This window comes from Nelumbo lutea, chromosome 5 (genome assembly GCF_056320005.1).
Source record: "Nelumbo lutea isolate HS-2025 chromosome 5, American lotus-T2T, whole genome shotgun sequence".
In the NCBI taxonomy this organism is placed as follows: domain Eukaryota; kingdom Viridiplantae; phylum Streptophyta; class Magnoliopsida; order Proteales; family Nelumbonaceae; genus Nelumbo; species Nelumbo lutea.
Genome location: NC_142688.1, coordinates 56177909 through 56195645, shown reverse-complemented (window position 1 = coordinate 56195645; position 17737 = coordinate 56177909). Strand labels below are relative to the sequence as shown.

The 17737-nt window shown below is 37.0% G+C and overlaps 1 protein-coding gene across 2 annotated transcripts; it reads left to right on the top strand.

The window, feature by feature from the left end:
* Positions 1 to 1960: 1960 nt before the first annotated feature.
* Positions 1961 to 11495, top strand: LOC148852549 (FKBP-like peptidyl-prolyl cis-trans isomerase family protein). 2 transcript variants are annotated; one of them, XM_088946006.1, is made up of 8 exons: positions 1961 to 2136; positions 3004 to 3223; positions 3683 to 3753; positions 3868 to 3954; positions 4872 to 5021; positions 5169 to 5228; positions 5968 to 6114; positions 10969 to 11495. In XM_088946006.1, the coding sequence occupies exons 1-7, from the start codon at positions 2038 to 2040 to the stop codon at positions 6028 to 6030; spliced, it is 750 nt and encodes a 249-aa protein (XP_088802132.1). In that variant the 5' UTR covers positions 1961 to 2037; the 3' UTR covers positions 6031 to 6114; positions 10969 to 11495. The 2 variants fall into 2 exon arrangements, with proteins under 2 accessions (XP_088802132.1, XP_088802133.1); XM_088946007.1 differs by having other exon boundaries at positions 1980 to 2136; positions 3004 to 3220.
* The last annotated feature ends 6242 nt before the right edge of the window (positions 11496 to 17737 follow it).

The following is a 17737-nucleotide window of genomic DNA, read 5'->3' as shown; positions in this document are numbered from 1 at the left end:
TGTCTGCCTGAGACCCAAGTTTAAATATAAAGATATGGATGGGCTAATTGTCGGGCCCAATACACTTGGGCTAATATTTGCTCGTGTTATTCCTTCTGGCTTGTGCTCTTCCCTAGAATCTGAGGCACGTGCCTTACTAGAAAGTCTTCAATTTGCAATTTCATGTGGAGTCAATCACCAATGCCCTATTCGAGGGTGACTGCGCTTCTTTGATTATAATATCCCTCCGTGGAGTGTAAGAACGCTCTTCATTAGCTGCAACAACATCTTAAGATCATACCCGGAGTTTTCGGTTGCCTTTTCTCCTAGATCGACTAAAGAAAATTGTACCTGCTGACTCTTCTGAGAGCTCTTAATGAATTGTTGGCCTCTAGGCCTTTTTCTCAAAAAATAAAAAATAAAAATAAAAAGATGAATTGGACCCAATGAATCCAAACCAACTGAGCCGATTATAGTTCCAGGATCTGGTATCGATGGGCCAGTTTTGAATCTGATCAGTTGTCTCAATTATTATTGATTTAGAACAGGTTATATCCAGTCCATAATTGATTCAAATCCGACCTTAGCCATATATATCATTATATATACATATTTATAAATGTATAATGCATTAAATAAATTATATATTAAATGAATAATATTTTTAACAGATTTATTATAATGGGGTCCATTGGATCAAATCTGATTTTCCTAAGAACCAATCGGTTCAGTTCTGTGTCTACAATTATATACCCTATAGGGTTTGGTTGGGTCCTGTTGGAGTTAGTTCCAATTCTACCTAGCCGGACCCGTTGAGAGAAAATTGTGAGGAAATCTTAGTAGAGAGATTTCTATAAGGGCTTTCTTCTCTCATTCTCGTGCGATTTGAGGGCTAATGCCTAATTCTTGGTGAAGATTTTGGCCATCTTTGACCACATTCTTGTGGATGTCTTTCTCATGAAAAGTATGAGAATTAAATTTTCCTCTTTAGGTCTGAGAATTTTTGATAAAAATCTCTAAGATTCATCCTATCTGCTTGGGGTGAATTTTAGTTTGAAATATGCAAATCAATGTGTTGAATTTATGATCTTTTACATACGAAGCCAATTACTACCCCTCTAGGCTCTAGCTTTTGGCGCCTAACTTTCAAAAGATTTTGGTACTCTAATTTCTTATCCTATATTGTAGTAGACTATATATAATGGGTGGCTTGCAATATGTAACCCTTAATTATTGCCTTTGCATTCAACAAAATGCGCCAATTTCTTCAAAGTTCTATTTCCAGGTAGGGGTGTGTGAATGGATCGATTTTGGATTGGACCCCATTCAAATCAAAATCAATTTGAACAGATTGGATGGACCAACAAGATATATTGAATTGGATTGGACCTAGTCAATTCATAATAAATTCATATTGGATTGGGTTGGATTGAGCCAATATTTAATTCATTGATAGAAGATAAGAACATAGGTATCAGTGAATCAGATTTGGGTTTGAATTGATTTAAATTAAAATAAATTTGAACAGATTGGACGGTCCAGACATTGAATTAGATTGGTCCAAAATATTCATTTGATTGAATTAGGTCTGGTCCATTTGTAATGGACTCACATTGGACTGAATCAATTGAGCCAAATCACTCCAATTGACACCCATATTTCCAGTAAGCAATCCACCATTGCTCGATCTCGTATAGAATTTGAGCTGCTTGCTCTTGTTTGATGCCACTATTATTCTTGTTTGGCTTTAAGGATTGCTATGTGAGTTAGGCTTTCCGGTGCCCCCTCCAATTTAAATAAAACCCAAAAATCTAATAAAAGTCCCTGTGGACTGATCCATTAATCGGAACCGGTTCCGACCCAACTATTAATCGGGTCAAAAGAACCAAAACCGATATAAGCGATCGGTCCTTTGGTTTTTTCGGGTAGACCCGATCCATTTTGGATCTACGTCGCGGCATGACATGACCCGGATGACGTCCGCCTACGCCTTCACTCTCCGCAGAGATAACTGGTGGGGAATTCTGTAGGATTTCTCCGCAACGTTTCAAAAGGAAAATGAAAACCACTCTCAGTCTCAGATATGGCGGAGGTTCTAAAGCTCTTAGCTTCCATTTCAAGGAGAATCTCCCCATTAACTTCAACAACTATTTCCAGGTATTGTTAATCTCCTCCTCTGTCTTTTCTCGTCTTCATGTATTCTGTATTTATTTCATTCGGCCTTATCTTTTCCCACCTTCTCTCCATGTATTTTCCAATATGTTGATTACCTGCCTCTGCTCTCTTTAGAAACCTCGATTCTCTGATTCTAATTAGCGTTCCATGTCTTAGGCTTTTCTTTGTTTTTAGTTTTCTGAACTCTACTCTTCCGCAAGCGTGAGGGACTGTGATTTTCTGATACGTAGAACTGGTGACTAATTGCTCTTAAATTAATTTATTACTTTACAAGGATAATGCCTACTTAAACCTTAAAAGAAGTTTCAGAAATTAATGGTTTCCGACTTTCTGGAGTCGAACTCTTCAAATTGAAGCAGCATTCTAACCATGTTTTACGCTTATAGCAGAAAACTAATGCTACTCTTAGAACATGGGTCCTAGCCATGTACAAGCATATTACAATTTTAATTAAATACTGGAATCCCCCGAGACCATCTCTATGGGCATTTTCTTGGCTGTTGAACACTTGAATTTTGACTTTTTGGTTAAATTTGTAAATCAACTCTCTATTACGTGGTCTAGGCTCCATCAAACTTTATGAAGATTGTGTACCAAATTTTATTGTTTTTAACACAGGAATCTACTGTCTATGCTATGCTATGCTATCTACCATTTTCACTGCCATCTGATATTTCATTACCCTCTAATTGACTACATGATTTGTCAGTTAAATGTTTAAGCTTTTAACATTCTACCAATCATAGTCATAAAAAAATTTCTGTCAATCATTGCTTTGACTGTATGGTGTGATTATCATAAGTAATTCACGGACCAGCTGGTCTAACAGCCATGGCTGATTCTTTGCAGAGTATTGACAAAAGCATGGTTGATTTTCATCTATGTTCAAAGGCAACAGCAAACCAAAAATTATGCTCAAATCAAGTTGCTCTTCCACTACCCATTTCAAGAAGATCTACTCTTCTGATCTCTGCTCTACCACTCAACCTCATTTTACTCTCTCCACCTTCACATGCTAGAGAGAGACGGAACAAAAAGGCCATCCCCCTTGAAGATTACAAGACCAGTGGTTCTCTCTTTCTCTCTCTGCCACCCTCCACACACACGGATACACATAGAGTTGCAGACAAAATTCATGATTTCTCTAGAATTTCTTATAAGTGCTGCAGCGCATATGAAAATTTGTTCTCTGATACTTGATCGTTTGCCTAGATTTATTTCTGCATCCATTTGATATTTTCATGCAAGTTTGGGTTTTATCTTTGTTTGCATTTGATTTTTGATTGACACTGTGGTTAGATGTGTATCATCAAAGTGGGCAGAGCATTTTATATTTTTTCTTGCTCTCCTTAATGATAAGATTTACTGTCCACACATCAACAGCATGCAATGTATAATCTTATGGTAACAGCAATGCCATTGGAAAATAACAGTACTGTATGAAAGATGTTTAATATTGGTGTTACATCATGCACATTATTCTTGTTGTTTACACAATAGTCTATTACAATCTGAACTTGTTAAACAGCTGATGGTCTGAAGTACTATGATCTTGTTGAGGGGATGGGTGCAACAGCTGAGAAAGGATTTACAGTTCAGGTTCTTCTATAATAGATGTAGAGAATATTCTGTTCCCCCAAGTTAATTGGTTCCTTGCTTTTCCAATGTTATTGAATACATCCTTAAATTCTTCTTCTCCAATTGTATTCTTAGGTCCATTTTGACTGCATATATCGAGGTATTACAGCTGTTTCAAGTCGAGAATCTAAACTCTTAGCTGGGAACCGCACTATTGCACAGGTTATCAATCTATTGGTCTCTTGCAATGTTTTGTGAAACATGCATGTTAATTTCTTTTCGGCCCATCTTTTTCTCCTTTTTTTCTCCTCTAGTGTTAGAATCATAGTGTCAGATTGGCTGTAATATTCTTTTATTCTGAATCTATCTTTTTTGGGAAACATTTATAAGATGTAAAAAAATTTGACTAAAATTTTTCACCAAAAAAAAAAAAAGAATTTGACTAAATTATGTCTCTAGTTTTTTGCTTTCCAGCTGAAGGGCCATAGGCCCAGGCTTGTTTTTTGTGCCTATTGCTTGGGATCCGAAAAGGATTGGTTCCCCTTGGCCCATCATTTAGAGAAAAGTTGAGGTGATGGCTAAGACCATAAAACAATGAATGGGATTCATGATTTGACTGAAGAAAACTGGACCTTAGATGATGAGTGAAGTCAAATAGCTGGAAGGTGGAGAGCTGAATACTTGGACTAGCCCCTCTTGCTCCATCTGTTTGTAAGGACATTTGGTACAAGATAGCTAATAGCTTGCAATTGCTCCTACCACTAGGCCATTCAAAAACATGTTTATGTTCCACTCTGTAATGGTAGCTAACTATCTACATGTTTCTTTCTTTATTTAAATGATCATGTATTATCATCATCCATGCCTTATCCCAATTATATGGGGTTGGATACATGAATCCTGTTGCACCAACACCAATTCATTCTATTTAAGGCCATATAAGGGTTTGGCAAAAGCTTTAGTGACAGTTGTTAACCTGACACAACTTTCCTCCTTTATCCAGGCTTGGGACCAGTGGTGTAAGACAAGCTCATACTGGCACAGTTAAATTGCTGACAGACATATTCTATGTGCTTTATGTACATGTGTCATATTATGTAAACAATAATTGCTGATAGACATTCTCTGTGATTAAGTAGCCATATGAATTCAAGGTTGGAGCTCCTCCAGGAAAAGAACGGAAGCGTGAATTTGTTGACAACCCAAATGGTCTTTTTTCTGCCCAGGCTGCACCGAAACCTCCAGCAGCGGTGTATTCAATAACTGAAGGGATGAAAGTAGGAGGGAAGGTGAGAATTTCTTAGTTAATTTCCTATTTCACTAGTTTTCCTCTTAGTTTCCTCCTAGTTCTAAATGCAACTATATTTACTTTTAATGTGCAATTTGACCCATATTTTTTATGTAACTAAGTTTTCTAATAATTGATTCCACTGCAGAGGACGGTTATTGTGCCTCCAGAGGCTGGATATGGACAAAAGGGAATGAATGAAATTCCGGTAAATCCTAGTTATTGTTTGATTTCGTTAAGTATAAAAATATGGACTGTTGGTGGTTTCCCATTATACCCTGATCTGGATTGGTGTCAGTAGACATTCAAGACTGCTATAGCCTTGAACCCTAATAGATTTCAGGTTCGAAAATAGAAGAAAAAGTATTGAGAAGAGAGGAGAAAGAGAAGAGAGAGCAGTAGAACACAAGGGTTGAAAGGAGGGACAGAATCTTAATGTTCTGCCGCCGCCACTTTTATTTAGTATTTATAGGTTATGCTCATTACATGGAAAGGACAGATCTGCCCTTAGTATTTACATAACAAGTAGAACAAAATAAAACTGAAATAAATAACAACTAAAATAACCAACTGATCCCCAGATAACCCTAGGATGACTAGAACACATTCTACCCTACGAACACAGTGGCACCATAGCTGTGGGGCCCACATAAGTGTTCTCTACAGTGTCACAGCAACTAACTGTCCATACCATGAGCAATGGTGTCAGAAACCATCCATACTATGAACAGTGGTGTCAGATCACCTACATTTTTCATCTTTTTGTGCATCTAATTTGATTTTTTCTCCCCTGATATATATTAAGTTTTTTATTTTGGTAGAACGTACAAATTTAAGTTGAGAGTGTATTTCTTGTTCATAGAGGGCCTTCTCAAAATCTACATTCATATTACATCTTGAAGTATACTTGAAAAGCACGTAAAATGAAATAAAAGATTATTTTGCAGCCTGGAGCTACCTTTGAATTGAATGTGGAGCTTCTACAAGTAATGCCACCAGAGGCAAACTAATCCATGATGGTTGATAAGAGGGCCATCTAAGTTGAATTTATATTCTTGCATTGAAGCCATTCTTTTCCCTTACTTGTAGAAGAGGTAATTTTCCATTTGAGTAATTCTTTTGTGCAGAATGGTATCTTATCTATAGATTCTCCCCCCTGATATCTGAATTATCTGTGTTTGTTTCCTATCTCTTTATTGTATCTACAATATCATTTCTTTTTAATTTTTGGTATTAATTATAGCCACAATACATACTGTAACAAATATTGTAAAAGGTTGGGGATATTTAAAAAAGTAGGGAGGTAGCATTCTTGCTAGGTAGAGACGTACCTAGTGCCCAAAGAAGGCTGTTCAAAATCCCTTTTTCCTTTTAACTATGACAATTATTCTCACTATTGAAGCCTATCTACTGTGGTTATAAGCTTCTCATTCTGATAATATTATCCTTTTTTCTAATAAGTACTGATAATATTTCTTTTGATCATATGAGATGGTATAGTTATTTATTTTGACTGTTAAGTTTAAGTTATGGATATTCAGGTAGCTGTTTATGTGGTTGTTGTTAATGGGGATACTAGTGTATGTTTTTCCTCCTTTTTCTTCTCTACATCATTGATAGTTGACATCTACCATTGGTTTGGTTTGGATAATTAGATCCATGTATAATGAGGGTTGATACAATGAGTGGGTCACTAGAACTTACTACAGCTTCACTAGCCACTCCAACCCTCTGCTGGACAGCTCCTGAAACCAGTCCATACCTGTCTATCTTTAGGCTAGCATCCCAACCCATTCCAAAATTTTTTTAAGTTCAATATAACCTTTCATGATTTTACCTTGTCCAATTGTCAATTAGGTTTTTGTTAGGAACCTGCCTAACTCAAGAGTTCTCTTCGGGGGTGAACTCATCCTCCAGCAGCAAGGCTTATGCCAAACTCATGGCCTTGCTTGATGCGAATATCTTGAGTTTACAAACTGGTATCACTTTGAGGTTGGGCCACCTTGGTTCAACTCTGTAGTGGGCTGGTCTCCCGAAACTGTTGGCTGGCTATCAATAGCCATGTAAGGTCTAAAGACTCCCCCCTCTTGAGGTCAACCTTGTCCTCAAGCTTAGGAGAGTAAGTCGGGTCAGGTTAGGTTGGATTATGGTCAAGGATTAAAGTATTGATATGACACGCCCCATATCAGGCATATTGTATTGGTATTGGTGTATCCAGATGCAATGGATACACTAATACACAAAAATTTTCAAAAGTTTAAAGGGTCTCAGACCTCTTCTGGCACCCTCTCATTATTATAAAATAAAAAAATAAAAATAAAACAAACAAAAAAGGAGTATTGGCCCATATTGATACACAGTGATACCCATGTTGGGTATCGGTGCATATCAATATTTTAATCCTTGCTTATGGTCAACCCTAACCCAACTCAAGGTTCTGAACCCCCAACCCTAACCCTAACCCAACACAACCTAGTCAACCCAAACGTAACCCAATCTAAAATCCCTTAATCCTAACCCAACCTCTTAAAATCTTATAAAATCTCTAAAATTCTCTTGATATCTGATTAAGACACCCTAAACTTTAACTTTTATGACCATATATTGACTATATATTGGTATTTTCTTGTTTGATGTTTTTATTGTCTCTTTTAGTACAAAAGTAAAAAGAAAAAAGCACCTATGAATTATGATAGATTTCCTATTGAAAATATAAAATCATGAAATCATCATCAGTAAACATAAAATTATGGAATGAAAATCACTAATGCTATCTTGTCATTAGGGTAGGGTTAGGGCTTAAGAGTTAAGACAAATTGATTTATAGTAGGTGGTGGGACTATAATGCATATGTTCAGTAGTGATAATACTGCCGGGTTTGGGTTGGCAAAACTTGACCCAACCCTAACCTGATTGTCAGCCAATCCAACCCAACCCACTTTATTGGATTGGGCTTGGGCTAACCTAGCCCAAGTTGCAGCCCTACTCAAGGTTGAGACAAAGGAGTTACTTTAGATTGAGATAGGACACCCAAGTTGCATCCACCCCTAACAGTTTAATCCAAATAACTAAGGTTTCTTCAATGGTCTTTTATCCTGTTAACTCTTCTGGAGTCGATTATCTTCATGGGCTCGACTTAAAGTGTCATTGTCATCAAAGTCAGGCAAAGAAAGTACCCCCATTTATGTTTCAGTCAAGGCGTTGCTTGAGAAGGGAAACATGGAATATTGGATGGATTTTGGAGCTGGATGGCAAGCCCAACTTGTAGGTGCCATGCCTATTGCACTGAAGCCATGTTCCTTGAAGTCAGAAATACTCCTTTCTGAGGTTAATCAGGAAAACAGGGTCTTGGTCCGAAACAATGAACCTGAGAGTGCCATGCAATTTGGCCAATTTGCTCACAATAATTCAGCAACCATCATGACATTGTAAGGACGTGGAAGCCTAGAAAAGTGTTCATACTTGGGGAGTCTGTCCATGACTACCATTGTTACTTATTTTCCCCTGGATGTTGGCAATCCGCTGATAAAATCCGTCAATGCATCATTCCAAACTCTTGTGGAAATATACAATGGTTGAAGTAGACCTGCAAGCAATGGGGTTGCACGCCTCTTTTGGTGACACACCTATTTGCTTCTTCATTCCTACTAGTAAAAATGAGTTGCCACCTGTTTATAAGTTCGCGATTCCTGAATGACCCCCCATCTGGGTATAATAAAACAACTGCAATTACTCTAGAATAAATTTCAAGTTGGCTAGTAGAACCAAACATCCCTTGTAGTGCAAATTTAGGCCATACACCACATACCCGAGGTGTAATGAAGTGTCCTAGGCTAGCTGAGCTCTAAGTTTGCTCATACTAGGGATTTTGTGGGCTTCATTTTTAATTTCTTGTAATAGTGGATTTGTTGATCTGGGAGTCATCAATTGGTCTAACTCGGCCTTCCTTGAGAGAGAAGTCACCACAACATTTCTCATTTCTCAATGGGTCATGTGGAAGGAAAAATGTCTTAGGAGCACACCAAACTTCCTTCACAGGAAATGACCCAAAAGGGAGGGGCGGTGATCCTAACCAACACATCAAAGAAGGAACTACAAGAAAGCTACCAGCAGAGGTCGGAACCCAAACATGCCAATCCCCAGCAGAGTTAGGAACTATCAAGAGCCACCCCTTCCAACAAACTTGGAAGACTAGAACTAGGAATAATTTCAGAATCCCTTTAAGCGCCCCTTCTAAAACCCAAGTTTCAATTAAACCCAAGGTCAGAAGAAGGTGAAACAAAATTAGTTTATTTTTAAAGTTAGAGATAGTATAGAGAGAAGGAAAAATGTCTTTCAGCGGTGACTTCTCAAGTCACAGGTCTCCCCAGAACTTATTCTTGTTGCTTGATGAAAGGTCATACCTGATATGGTTTAGAAACAAGGGAAGAGTGCTATGGATGCCCTTCTAAGGAGAAGCAAGGGTGGCTCTACGCAAGATATCAGCATCCCATCCATGCTTTGAGAGCCCATGTATAGTCACCACAACTTTGTGCCACAACTTATCACACTCCACCGAGAATCTTCACAACCATATTATCTAATCCCAGTCCCCCTTCCAATTTCCTTCTACTCACTAGGTCCCATCTAATCAGGTGATCCTTTCCTCTCCAGCTTTCCAAAGGAAATGCCTCATCAACTTCTCAATTCTTCTAATAATCACTTGTGGTATTCTAAACATAGAGAAGTAGTACGGAGGAAGGTTAGCTAAAGTGGATTTAATCAAAGTTATCCTATCCCCAAGAACTTTTCCAAATCACCAATCTCTTCTTGATTTTCTCCACCACTGGATTCCATAAGCTATTTGGTCTTAGGGTTAGCTCCTAAGGGTAGGCCTAGATTCTTCAACGGCCACTCACTGTAGACACAACCTAAGGCTACTACCCAAGAATTTAATTCATCCTCTTCCGTATTTAAACTTGCCACCATGCTCTTTCCCCAATTGACCTTTAATTGAAATTTTTTTCAAATAACCTCACCACCAACTTTAGGTTCTCAAATCCTTGCCTGTTCTCCCCACTACAAAAAATAATAATGTCATCAGCAAACTGCAAGTGAGACACTACAACACTATCTCTTCCCACACTCCACCCTTTGAAGAATTGAATCCTTTCTGCTCTTTAGATAAGCCTACTAAGAACATCTGCCACAAGAGTAAAGAGAAAGGGGGATAAAGTCATCACAAAACCAATCAAACATTCTTCCAGCCTATCCATGGGACAAAACCCATTGATCAAACAAACAAATGTTCACATCATAGGTTGACAACTGATTTGATGGAAATTAAAAAACATTTCCATTTTCTTGCAGTTATGTAAACTTGTAGCATATTTAATGCAAACAACTATTTAATCTTATTGAAGTTCTCTTGTTGATTACTGGGTAGGAAAAAGAGAATTTCTGGGTTTGTACATATTCCAAGACATCTAGCTGATTTAAGTTTGTTCAGGTTATGGATTCACAGGAGGCATCATTAAATTGTGGAACTTGTAGCTTAGTTGACAGAGATGGCATGCTTGATATTCTGCCATAATTTTTCCAAGATCTGCTAAGGAATGGTATTTGGCATTTCAAACAATACTTAACAACATAATGGCATCTATATTACTAGCAACAACTGCATATATACATTATGTTGACTTGCTTCGATTTAGAAATTCAGATACTGTTTCTTCTGCTTTTGCTGAAAGTGAAACATATGTTCTTATGGTTAGCTTCCACATTGACTTGAAAGGGAAACTCTATAGTTAGTTTCCACGGTTACTATTTCTTCCATTTAAGATAGAAGAGTGTATGATACACCATTAGTCCATTTTCTTTGCATATATATTTCTCCTGTAGAACAAACCCTTTAAAATTGAATGGCACTGTTTGCAGATTTCATTTGGGCTTATTTGTATGTGCTGCAGGAAGCTGCTTTGAGACTGGTTTTGGCATATTAGATGCAGAACTGAAAGCATATTTGTGTGGAGCTAAGCCATGCTTGCTCAACAAAGAAACTAGAAGAAAATCATTTTCGAGCCTGATTCAAAATTTGAAATATTTGCATCGAATGGAGATGCTTCCTTGATTTTGCTTGGATGCTGTAGACAAGATTAATCTCTGTTATTCTTTTGATATGATTAAATTTAGGCCCTGTTTGGTTCGCGGGAACAGGGGTCTGGAATCGGAATCAGAATCGGAATGGCTATTCCAATTCCAACTGTTTGGTTGGGTGGAATCGAAATCCTATCCCCATTCCTACTGGAATGGCATTCCCCCATTTGAGGGAATGGCCATTCCCTGCCCCTTCTTTGGGAATGAAATCTTATTCATGCTGATTTCAATTTCCATTCCCGTTCCTGTATGAACCAAACATACTACAAACATACTATGGGAATGGACCATTCCGATTCCGATTTTAACTGTGAACCAAACAGACCCTTATATTTGTTAATTGATCCTTTAATAGAGTTTAAGATGCGTTGTTCATTGATCCTTTAAAGAGTTTAAGATGCATCGAGCACTTGAAAGATAAGGCAAATTGCCAATGAAGATTGGAAGTGGGCCTTCTAGGCCATTACCTAGAAGATTAAGATACTCAAGTGCAGGCTTCTTTTAACTTATGAGACTCCCATAATTGCAGTTGATTCAAGTATGAAAATTTGATCCTTCAATCACCTTTAATTTTTTTGGTAATTGTTGCAATTTTTTATATTTTTCCTTCAATTTTTGTTCTATATTTTTATCATTTTTGTTCATCCTGCAATATTTTTTTAGTAATTTTATATTTTTCTGTAAATTTATTATATTTTCTGCATTTCATGTGATTTTTGTTATTTCAATCGGCTTGGATTGGATCACCTCTAATTTGATCCATTTGCATTAAAATGAATTGGATTGAATTCTCTTTTTCGTTGGATTTGGGTCGCACCGGATTTGGATTATTCATAATGCACCCCCATGCTGGATTGGATCGGATTGGACCAAAACCAGTCCATTGTCAGCCCTAAATAATAACAGAAATGCCCACTCAAATGATGGGATGACCATTCAGTTCAAGGTCGATGGTCAAATGGTTCCAGTCGTATATGACAGGGCTAAGTTCACAAAGCCACTATCCCTAGGATTGCACCACTGAAATCCAGAAGGTGACAGTTCACTACAAACAAATGATTCTGAATCTTATGAGCCAATTCCGTCACAACTGAGTTGATTTCCGTCCGCCACATGTACAATGAACGGGTCAGTGTGCTGGATATTCAGGGCCAGTTGTCAAATGCGAATGCATGCAATGAGCGTGCTTCCACCAGATATTCCAAATACGAAGCTGTAATGTCTTGTGGGTAGCAAGTTGATTGAGCCACTGTCTATATGAGTATGGAAACCCTTCGTCCAGTTAGAACCCATTTGGCCAAGTAGGCTTCTGGGTCGATTGAGCTGTGTTCATCAAGCCACTTTAGAGAAACTGCGTGACGTAGACTCACTGGAAAGTTGACTGCCGCTTCTTAAGCCTATTTCTGACTTTTTGGGGTTTTACCAAATACAGCTTCATGGCATTCTGGATATCTTGGCTCATGGGACGACAGAAGCCACTACATGGAAAACCCCTGGCACTAGATGTCCTTTGACACTCATGCTAGAGTCTATGGTGACATTGGATCTATGAGAGCCTACAAAGATTGCTGGGCTCTTAGGCTCAAAATAGAGGTCCTATGCTTCATCAATTAGGCTTCCCCATTGTCTTCAATCTGTTGGGAGATGGAAGGTCAACGGCTCTTACACTTGTAGCCTGGGCTAAGGTTCAATGTATCAACAATAATAGGGTGCAATTGGACCAGATTTGGTCCAATCCAATCCGGTCTAATATGAATCTATTACAGATGGACCAGGTCCAATCCAATCCAATGAATATGTTGGACCAATTTGGCCCGGTCCAAAATGGTTTATTGACACCTGTATACTTCTCTTCTATCAATGTATTGGATATTGATTCAGTCCAACCCAACGCAATATAAATCCATTACAGATGAACCAGATCCAATCCAATCTAATAAATACTCTAGACTGGACTGGTCCAATTCAATATGTCTTATTGGTTCATCCAATCCATCTAAATTGATTTTGATTTGGATGGAATCCAATACAAAACTGATCCGTTGACATCACTAGTTGATATTCCTGATATACAGATTTCGCGTATTGAAATTTTATATTGAGCGTTCTTTTTTCTTTTTACTTTTTGTTTGGTAATCTGACAAAGGCCTTTCACTTCATTGATTATTGTTTCAAATAATTGAAATCATGTAAATGCTCAATTTAATATATTGGTCATCCTAAAAATTGATGCATAATAGTCGATGCACATTGATATGTTTCAATATTTTGAACCTTGGCATGGGTTGAATTTTAAACCAAACACAGCCTTTTTAGCTGTGTTTGGTTTAAAAGAAAAGACATCCTACAAGCTTACATCTTCACCCAAGTTTATTTCTTAGGGTCTTTTTTTTTTTGGATTTTGAAAGGGGGAAAGTTGGTCAATGGGATTTTGGTTTCGATTGACCAAGAAACCCATGTTCTTTTCATTGATTTATTTGAGGTTCACTGAAAATTTATTTTCTCTAGGTACCCCCATCTCCTAGGTGGGAAAGTAACTTTCCCACATGGGGAAAGTTGCCAGTAGTTGGATGAGACAAAATTGTCCCTTTTAATAAAAGATTTTTATGGCTAAAACGGTCATTGTCTTATTTACCTGGGAAATAAAAGAACATGGGTAAATGCACTTACCCGAATAAATGTTTCATAGGAAATATTTACCTAGGTATGGGGGTGTCAATGGACCGGTTTTGGGTTGGACTCTGTCCAAATCAAAATCCATTTAGATGGATTGGATGGACCAATAAGACATTGAATTTAGACAGACTGGACGAACCAATATAACATATTGGATTGGACCTGGTCCGTCAATAATGAATTTATGTTGGATTGAGCCAATATCTGATCCATTGATAGAAGACAAGAACATAGTAGTCAATGGACCAGGTTTGAGTTGAAATCAATCTAAATTAACAGGAATTTGAACAGATTGAACAATCTCTGGACCGGTCCAAAATGGTCCAAAATATTCATTGGACTGGATTGGACCAGGTTCATTTGTAATGGATTCACATTGGACTGGACCGGATTGGACCAAATCCAGTCCAATTGACACCCCTACCTAGGCAAGTGCATTTACTCAGATAACTTATGCATTGTTATGCCCATATTGAATTTTATCTTGCTTCCACATCTTGGCCCCAACCGTAGCCATCCCTTGGCTGGCTAGGGGGCCTTCACCCCCAATCTGATTTTCTCCTTAAGGCCTTCTACAAAGCATCGTACCACAACCTTGTCTAGCCACCCATGGACCTTGATAGTAAGTTACTTGAATTTTAGTTGATATTTTTGAACCATTTTGGTTTGTCTCAGTTTGGAAACTGACTCAAGATAACCTTCAAAGGCGGTTGGCCCTAGCCTTGTATGGATTGCCTCTGTAAAATTAGGGTTGCTCATGGTTTGGTTAATCAAACCATAGGGTTTTTTTTTTTTTTCTGAAACTGAACCAATCCTACCAATTTTTCCATATCCCAAATCGAAACTGAATCGATACCACCGGTTAACTGGTTGATTGGTTTCAGTTTTTTATCGGTTTGGTTATTCGGTTTTTGATATTTATAAATTTATTATAAATAAATAAATATAAAATATTATATTATAAATAATAAATAACATATAATATTATTTATAATATATTATATATTTTGAATAGATAAATACAAATAAATAATTATAAATAGAATACATGTATATATTTATATAATATATATATAAATAATATGTAGGATATATTAAAAATATATGTAATATACATATAAATACATATATCGGTCCTTCTGTTTTTCAGAAATACTGAACCGAAATCAAACCGATCGATTGGGTTAACTGCGTTTTTTGGTTCATTTTGCTCAGTTTGGTTTGGTTTTTGGGTTTGTCGTTTTTTATAAACATTCCTATGTAAAGTCCATTCAGGCCACCTACGGGTGTGAAAAGTGGCAACATTGATACCAGTGGATGGATTTTGTCATCCCAATGAATAGGCATCTATATAGAGAGTCACTGATGACCATGAGTCTCGTAATACTCAAAATATTTTATGTCCAAGGGATTGAATTTATCACTTGTAAAAGGAGGGAACTCGATCCTTGCATTCTTCCATGGAGCGCTACCCCCTTTGCAATTGGAACTCTGGCGATCCCTCCTAATTAGCATATTCCCTCTCATTAACTCAATTTTTGAGGAACTTACCTAACAATTTGATCCACTCCATCCACCATTAAAGCTTAATTTATGGTTATCCTCCCTTCGCTTTGTTAGGAACCTGCCTAACTTACGAGTTCTCTTTGAAGGGGAAGTCTTCCTTCATAACAGAACTCATGTGGTTGGCCTTATCTCCCTTGTGCTCAGGGGTGAAATCAAGCTGAGCCGAGCCGAACCTTGACATGTCTTGTCGTAGTATGATTCTAACCATATTTTCCAGCTCGAGCTCGATTCGATTAAATATTCAATGAGTTCGAGTTCATCTCAAAATCTTGAAAATAAATATATTTGTGTATTATATATATGATATTTTTTTTATAATATATAGTATTTTCTTTATATTGTATAGAATATAAAAGTATAATATATATAATATATATGTACATATGTATCTGTATGTATGTATATATGCATGTATGGCTGTATGTATGTGATGGATGGATGGATGGATGGATGGATGTGTTAATCAAGTCAAGCTTACGAAATTTTGAGCCAAACTTTTTATTGGTCAAGATCGAGCTCAAATAACCAATCGAACTTACCCCAAGGTTCGAAGTCAATTTGAGCTCGATTAGAATTGAACTCGAAATGAGCCTAATCGAATTTAAGCCTGAACTATTCGATTAGTTAGAGCTCAATTTGATGCCAGCCTTACATGTGCTTGTCTCAACTATACATGTAACCTAGTTGTATATGTTCCTTGTATCAATTTTTACCTCCCTTTTGTATACTGGCATCATAATCGAGTCCTCTCTCAAATTACTTTGCATCTTTATGCTATCAGAGCATTAGCCTCAATCCTGATCTTATTCTCTCATGGCTCTCAACAACTCTCAAAGCCCTGAAGCTATTGAGAATTCTATCACCACACCACTCAATTTCTTTCTTTTCCTTGCATTTGGACAACTAGTCCCTATCTCTTTCTCTCACTACTTAATTTAGACGATTCTCCATTAAGGTCAACTAGGTCTCAGGCCCCAACTAAAGATAATACTCTTTTTCATTGATAAGGTAAGTATAAAATATGAGAATACATTCATATTTATTTTCCTTGGGTGCCTATGTCTTATTCTTTCTAGTTTGTTGTTGTCATCATCTCTGTTTCCATCTCCATGTTATTTCCCAATGTAGAAAGGGAGAAGTGAACCATACAGGTTTCATCTCTCCCACAGTAGATTGACATTTGTTTGATGTTTATGATCAATTTTTATTTTGTTTTCATTCCACACAAATGTTACAAAAATCATCACTATGCCGATCTGATTATCTCAGATTCAAATGATGTATTTGTATAATTAGGTTGGATTTGGATTTTGCAATTTGCATCTGAATTCACTAGGATTTGAATTAGATTTTAAATCCGATTGGATTTCAGATTGGAATTGGGTGTAAGTTTTCAATAACCGGATCAGATTCAAAATTCTATGAATCCAATCCATTTACAGCCCTAATCTATCACCAGTGTTTGAATGGGTCCCAACTAAAACTATGGGTGCATTCATATCAGTTTACCATGTGACCATTATTTAAGTCAAGACTAAAAATGGAACTTCATATATAAGGAAAAAATACATCAAGAATAACTCCCACCATTCCCCAATAAGCCAGGTTGGGTAGAACCCAAGGAATCAACTACTCTTTTGCCTCACCCAATAAGTCAATGTTTTGAAAGCTAGTTGCTTGCAACAATTACAACTTGTGTTGTTAACCTTGGTGGAGGTATTCAACCTAGGCAAATTTCAGATTTGGTGTATGTTAATTATGTCTAGAACCATCGTTGTTATAACTATCATGTTACTAGAATTTATATCTAACATGGGAGCAATACAAATATCTTTTAATAATTAAGGCCTAAATAACTTTACATCCCACGACCATGAGCAAACATTAAATAAGTTAGATGAAGTAAAAATAAACAATTAAGTTTGTATCATTTGGCAAGAGTTTAGAAAAATGGGGAGATTTAGCAGTAAAGATGGATGTGTTGAAAGAATCCAATCTCAGTAGAGAAATTGTACATAGAGGGGAGGTAACGTCTCATTATATTGATTAAACATAGTAAATATGTTAATGCATTTGCCTTTGTAGGTAAGATTCTCTCTTGACCAATCTTTTTCCTCTTTTGATTGATCGTACAAATTGTAATGCAACAACTATTTTCTTTATGTCCATTACAATCCCACATATTCATATAACTTCTTTTTCTTCTAGTGTTCACTCAAGTTGTGGAGGTTATTATTAGTATTCAAGTGATTTGTTTCTTACCAGTTTCTTCCAAACACAAAATATTTTTCATTAATTAGATAAAATAATCTAAATATCAAATTTATCTCCACAGATTTG

Excerpts from the sequence above, each read along its gene's own strand:
- LOC148852549 (XM_088946006.1), top strand. The coding sequence starts at position 2,038 with ATGAAAACCACTCTCAGTCTCAGATATGGCGGAGGTTCTAAAGCTCTT. Across the intron at positions 3,754-3,867 it reads AGAAAGGATTTACAGTTCAG|GTCCATTTTGACTGCATATA; the intron begins GTTCTTCTATAA and ends TTGTATTCTTAG. Across the intron at positions 5,229-5,967 it reads AGGGAATGAATGAAATTCCG|CCTGGAGCTACCTTTGAATT; the intron begins GTAAATCCTAGT and ends ATTATTTTGCAG.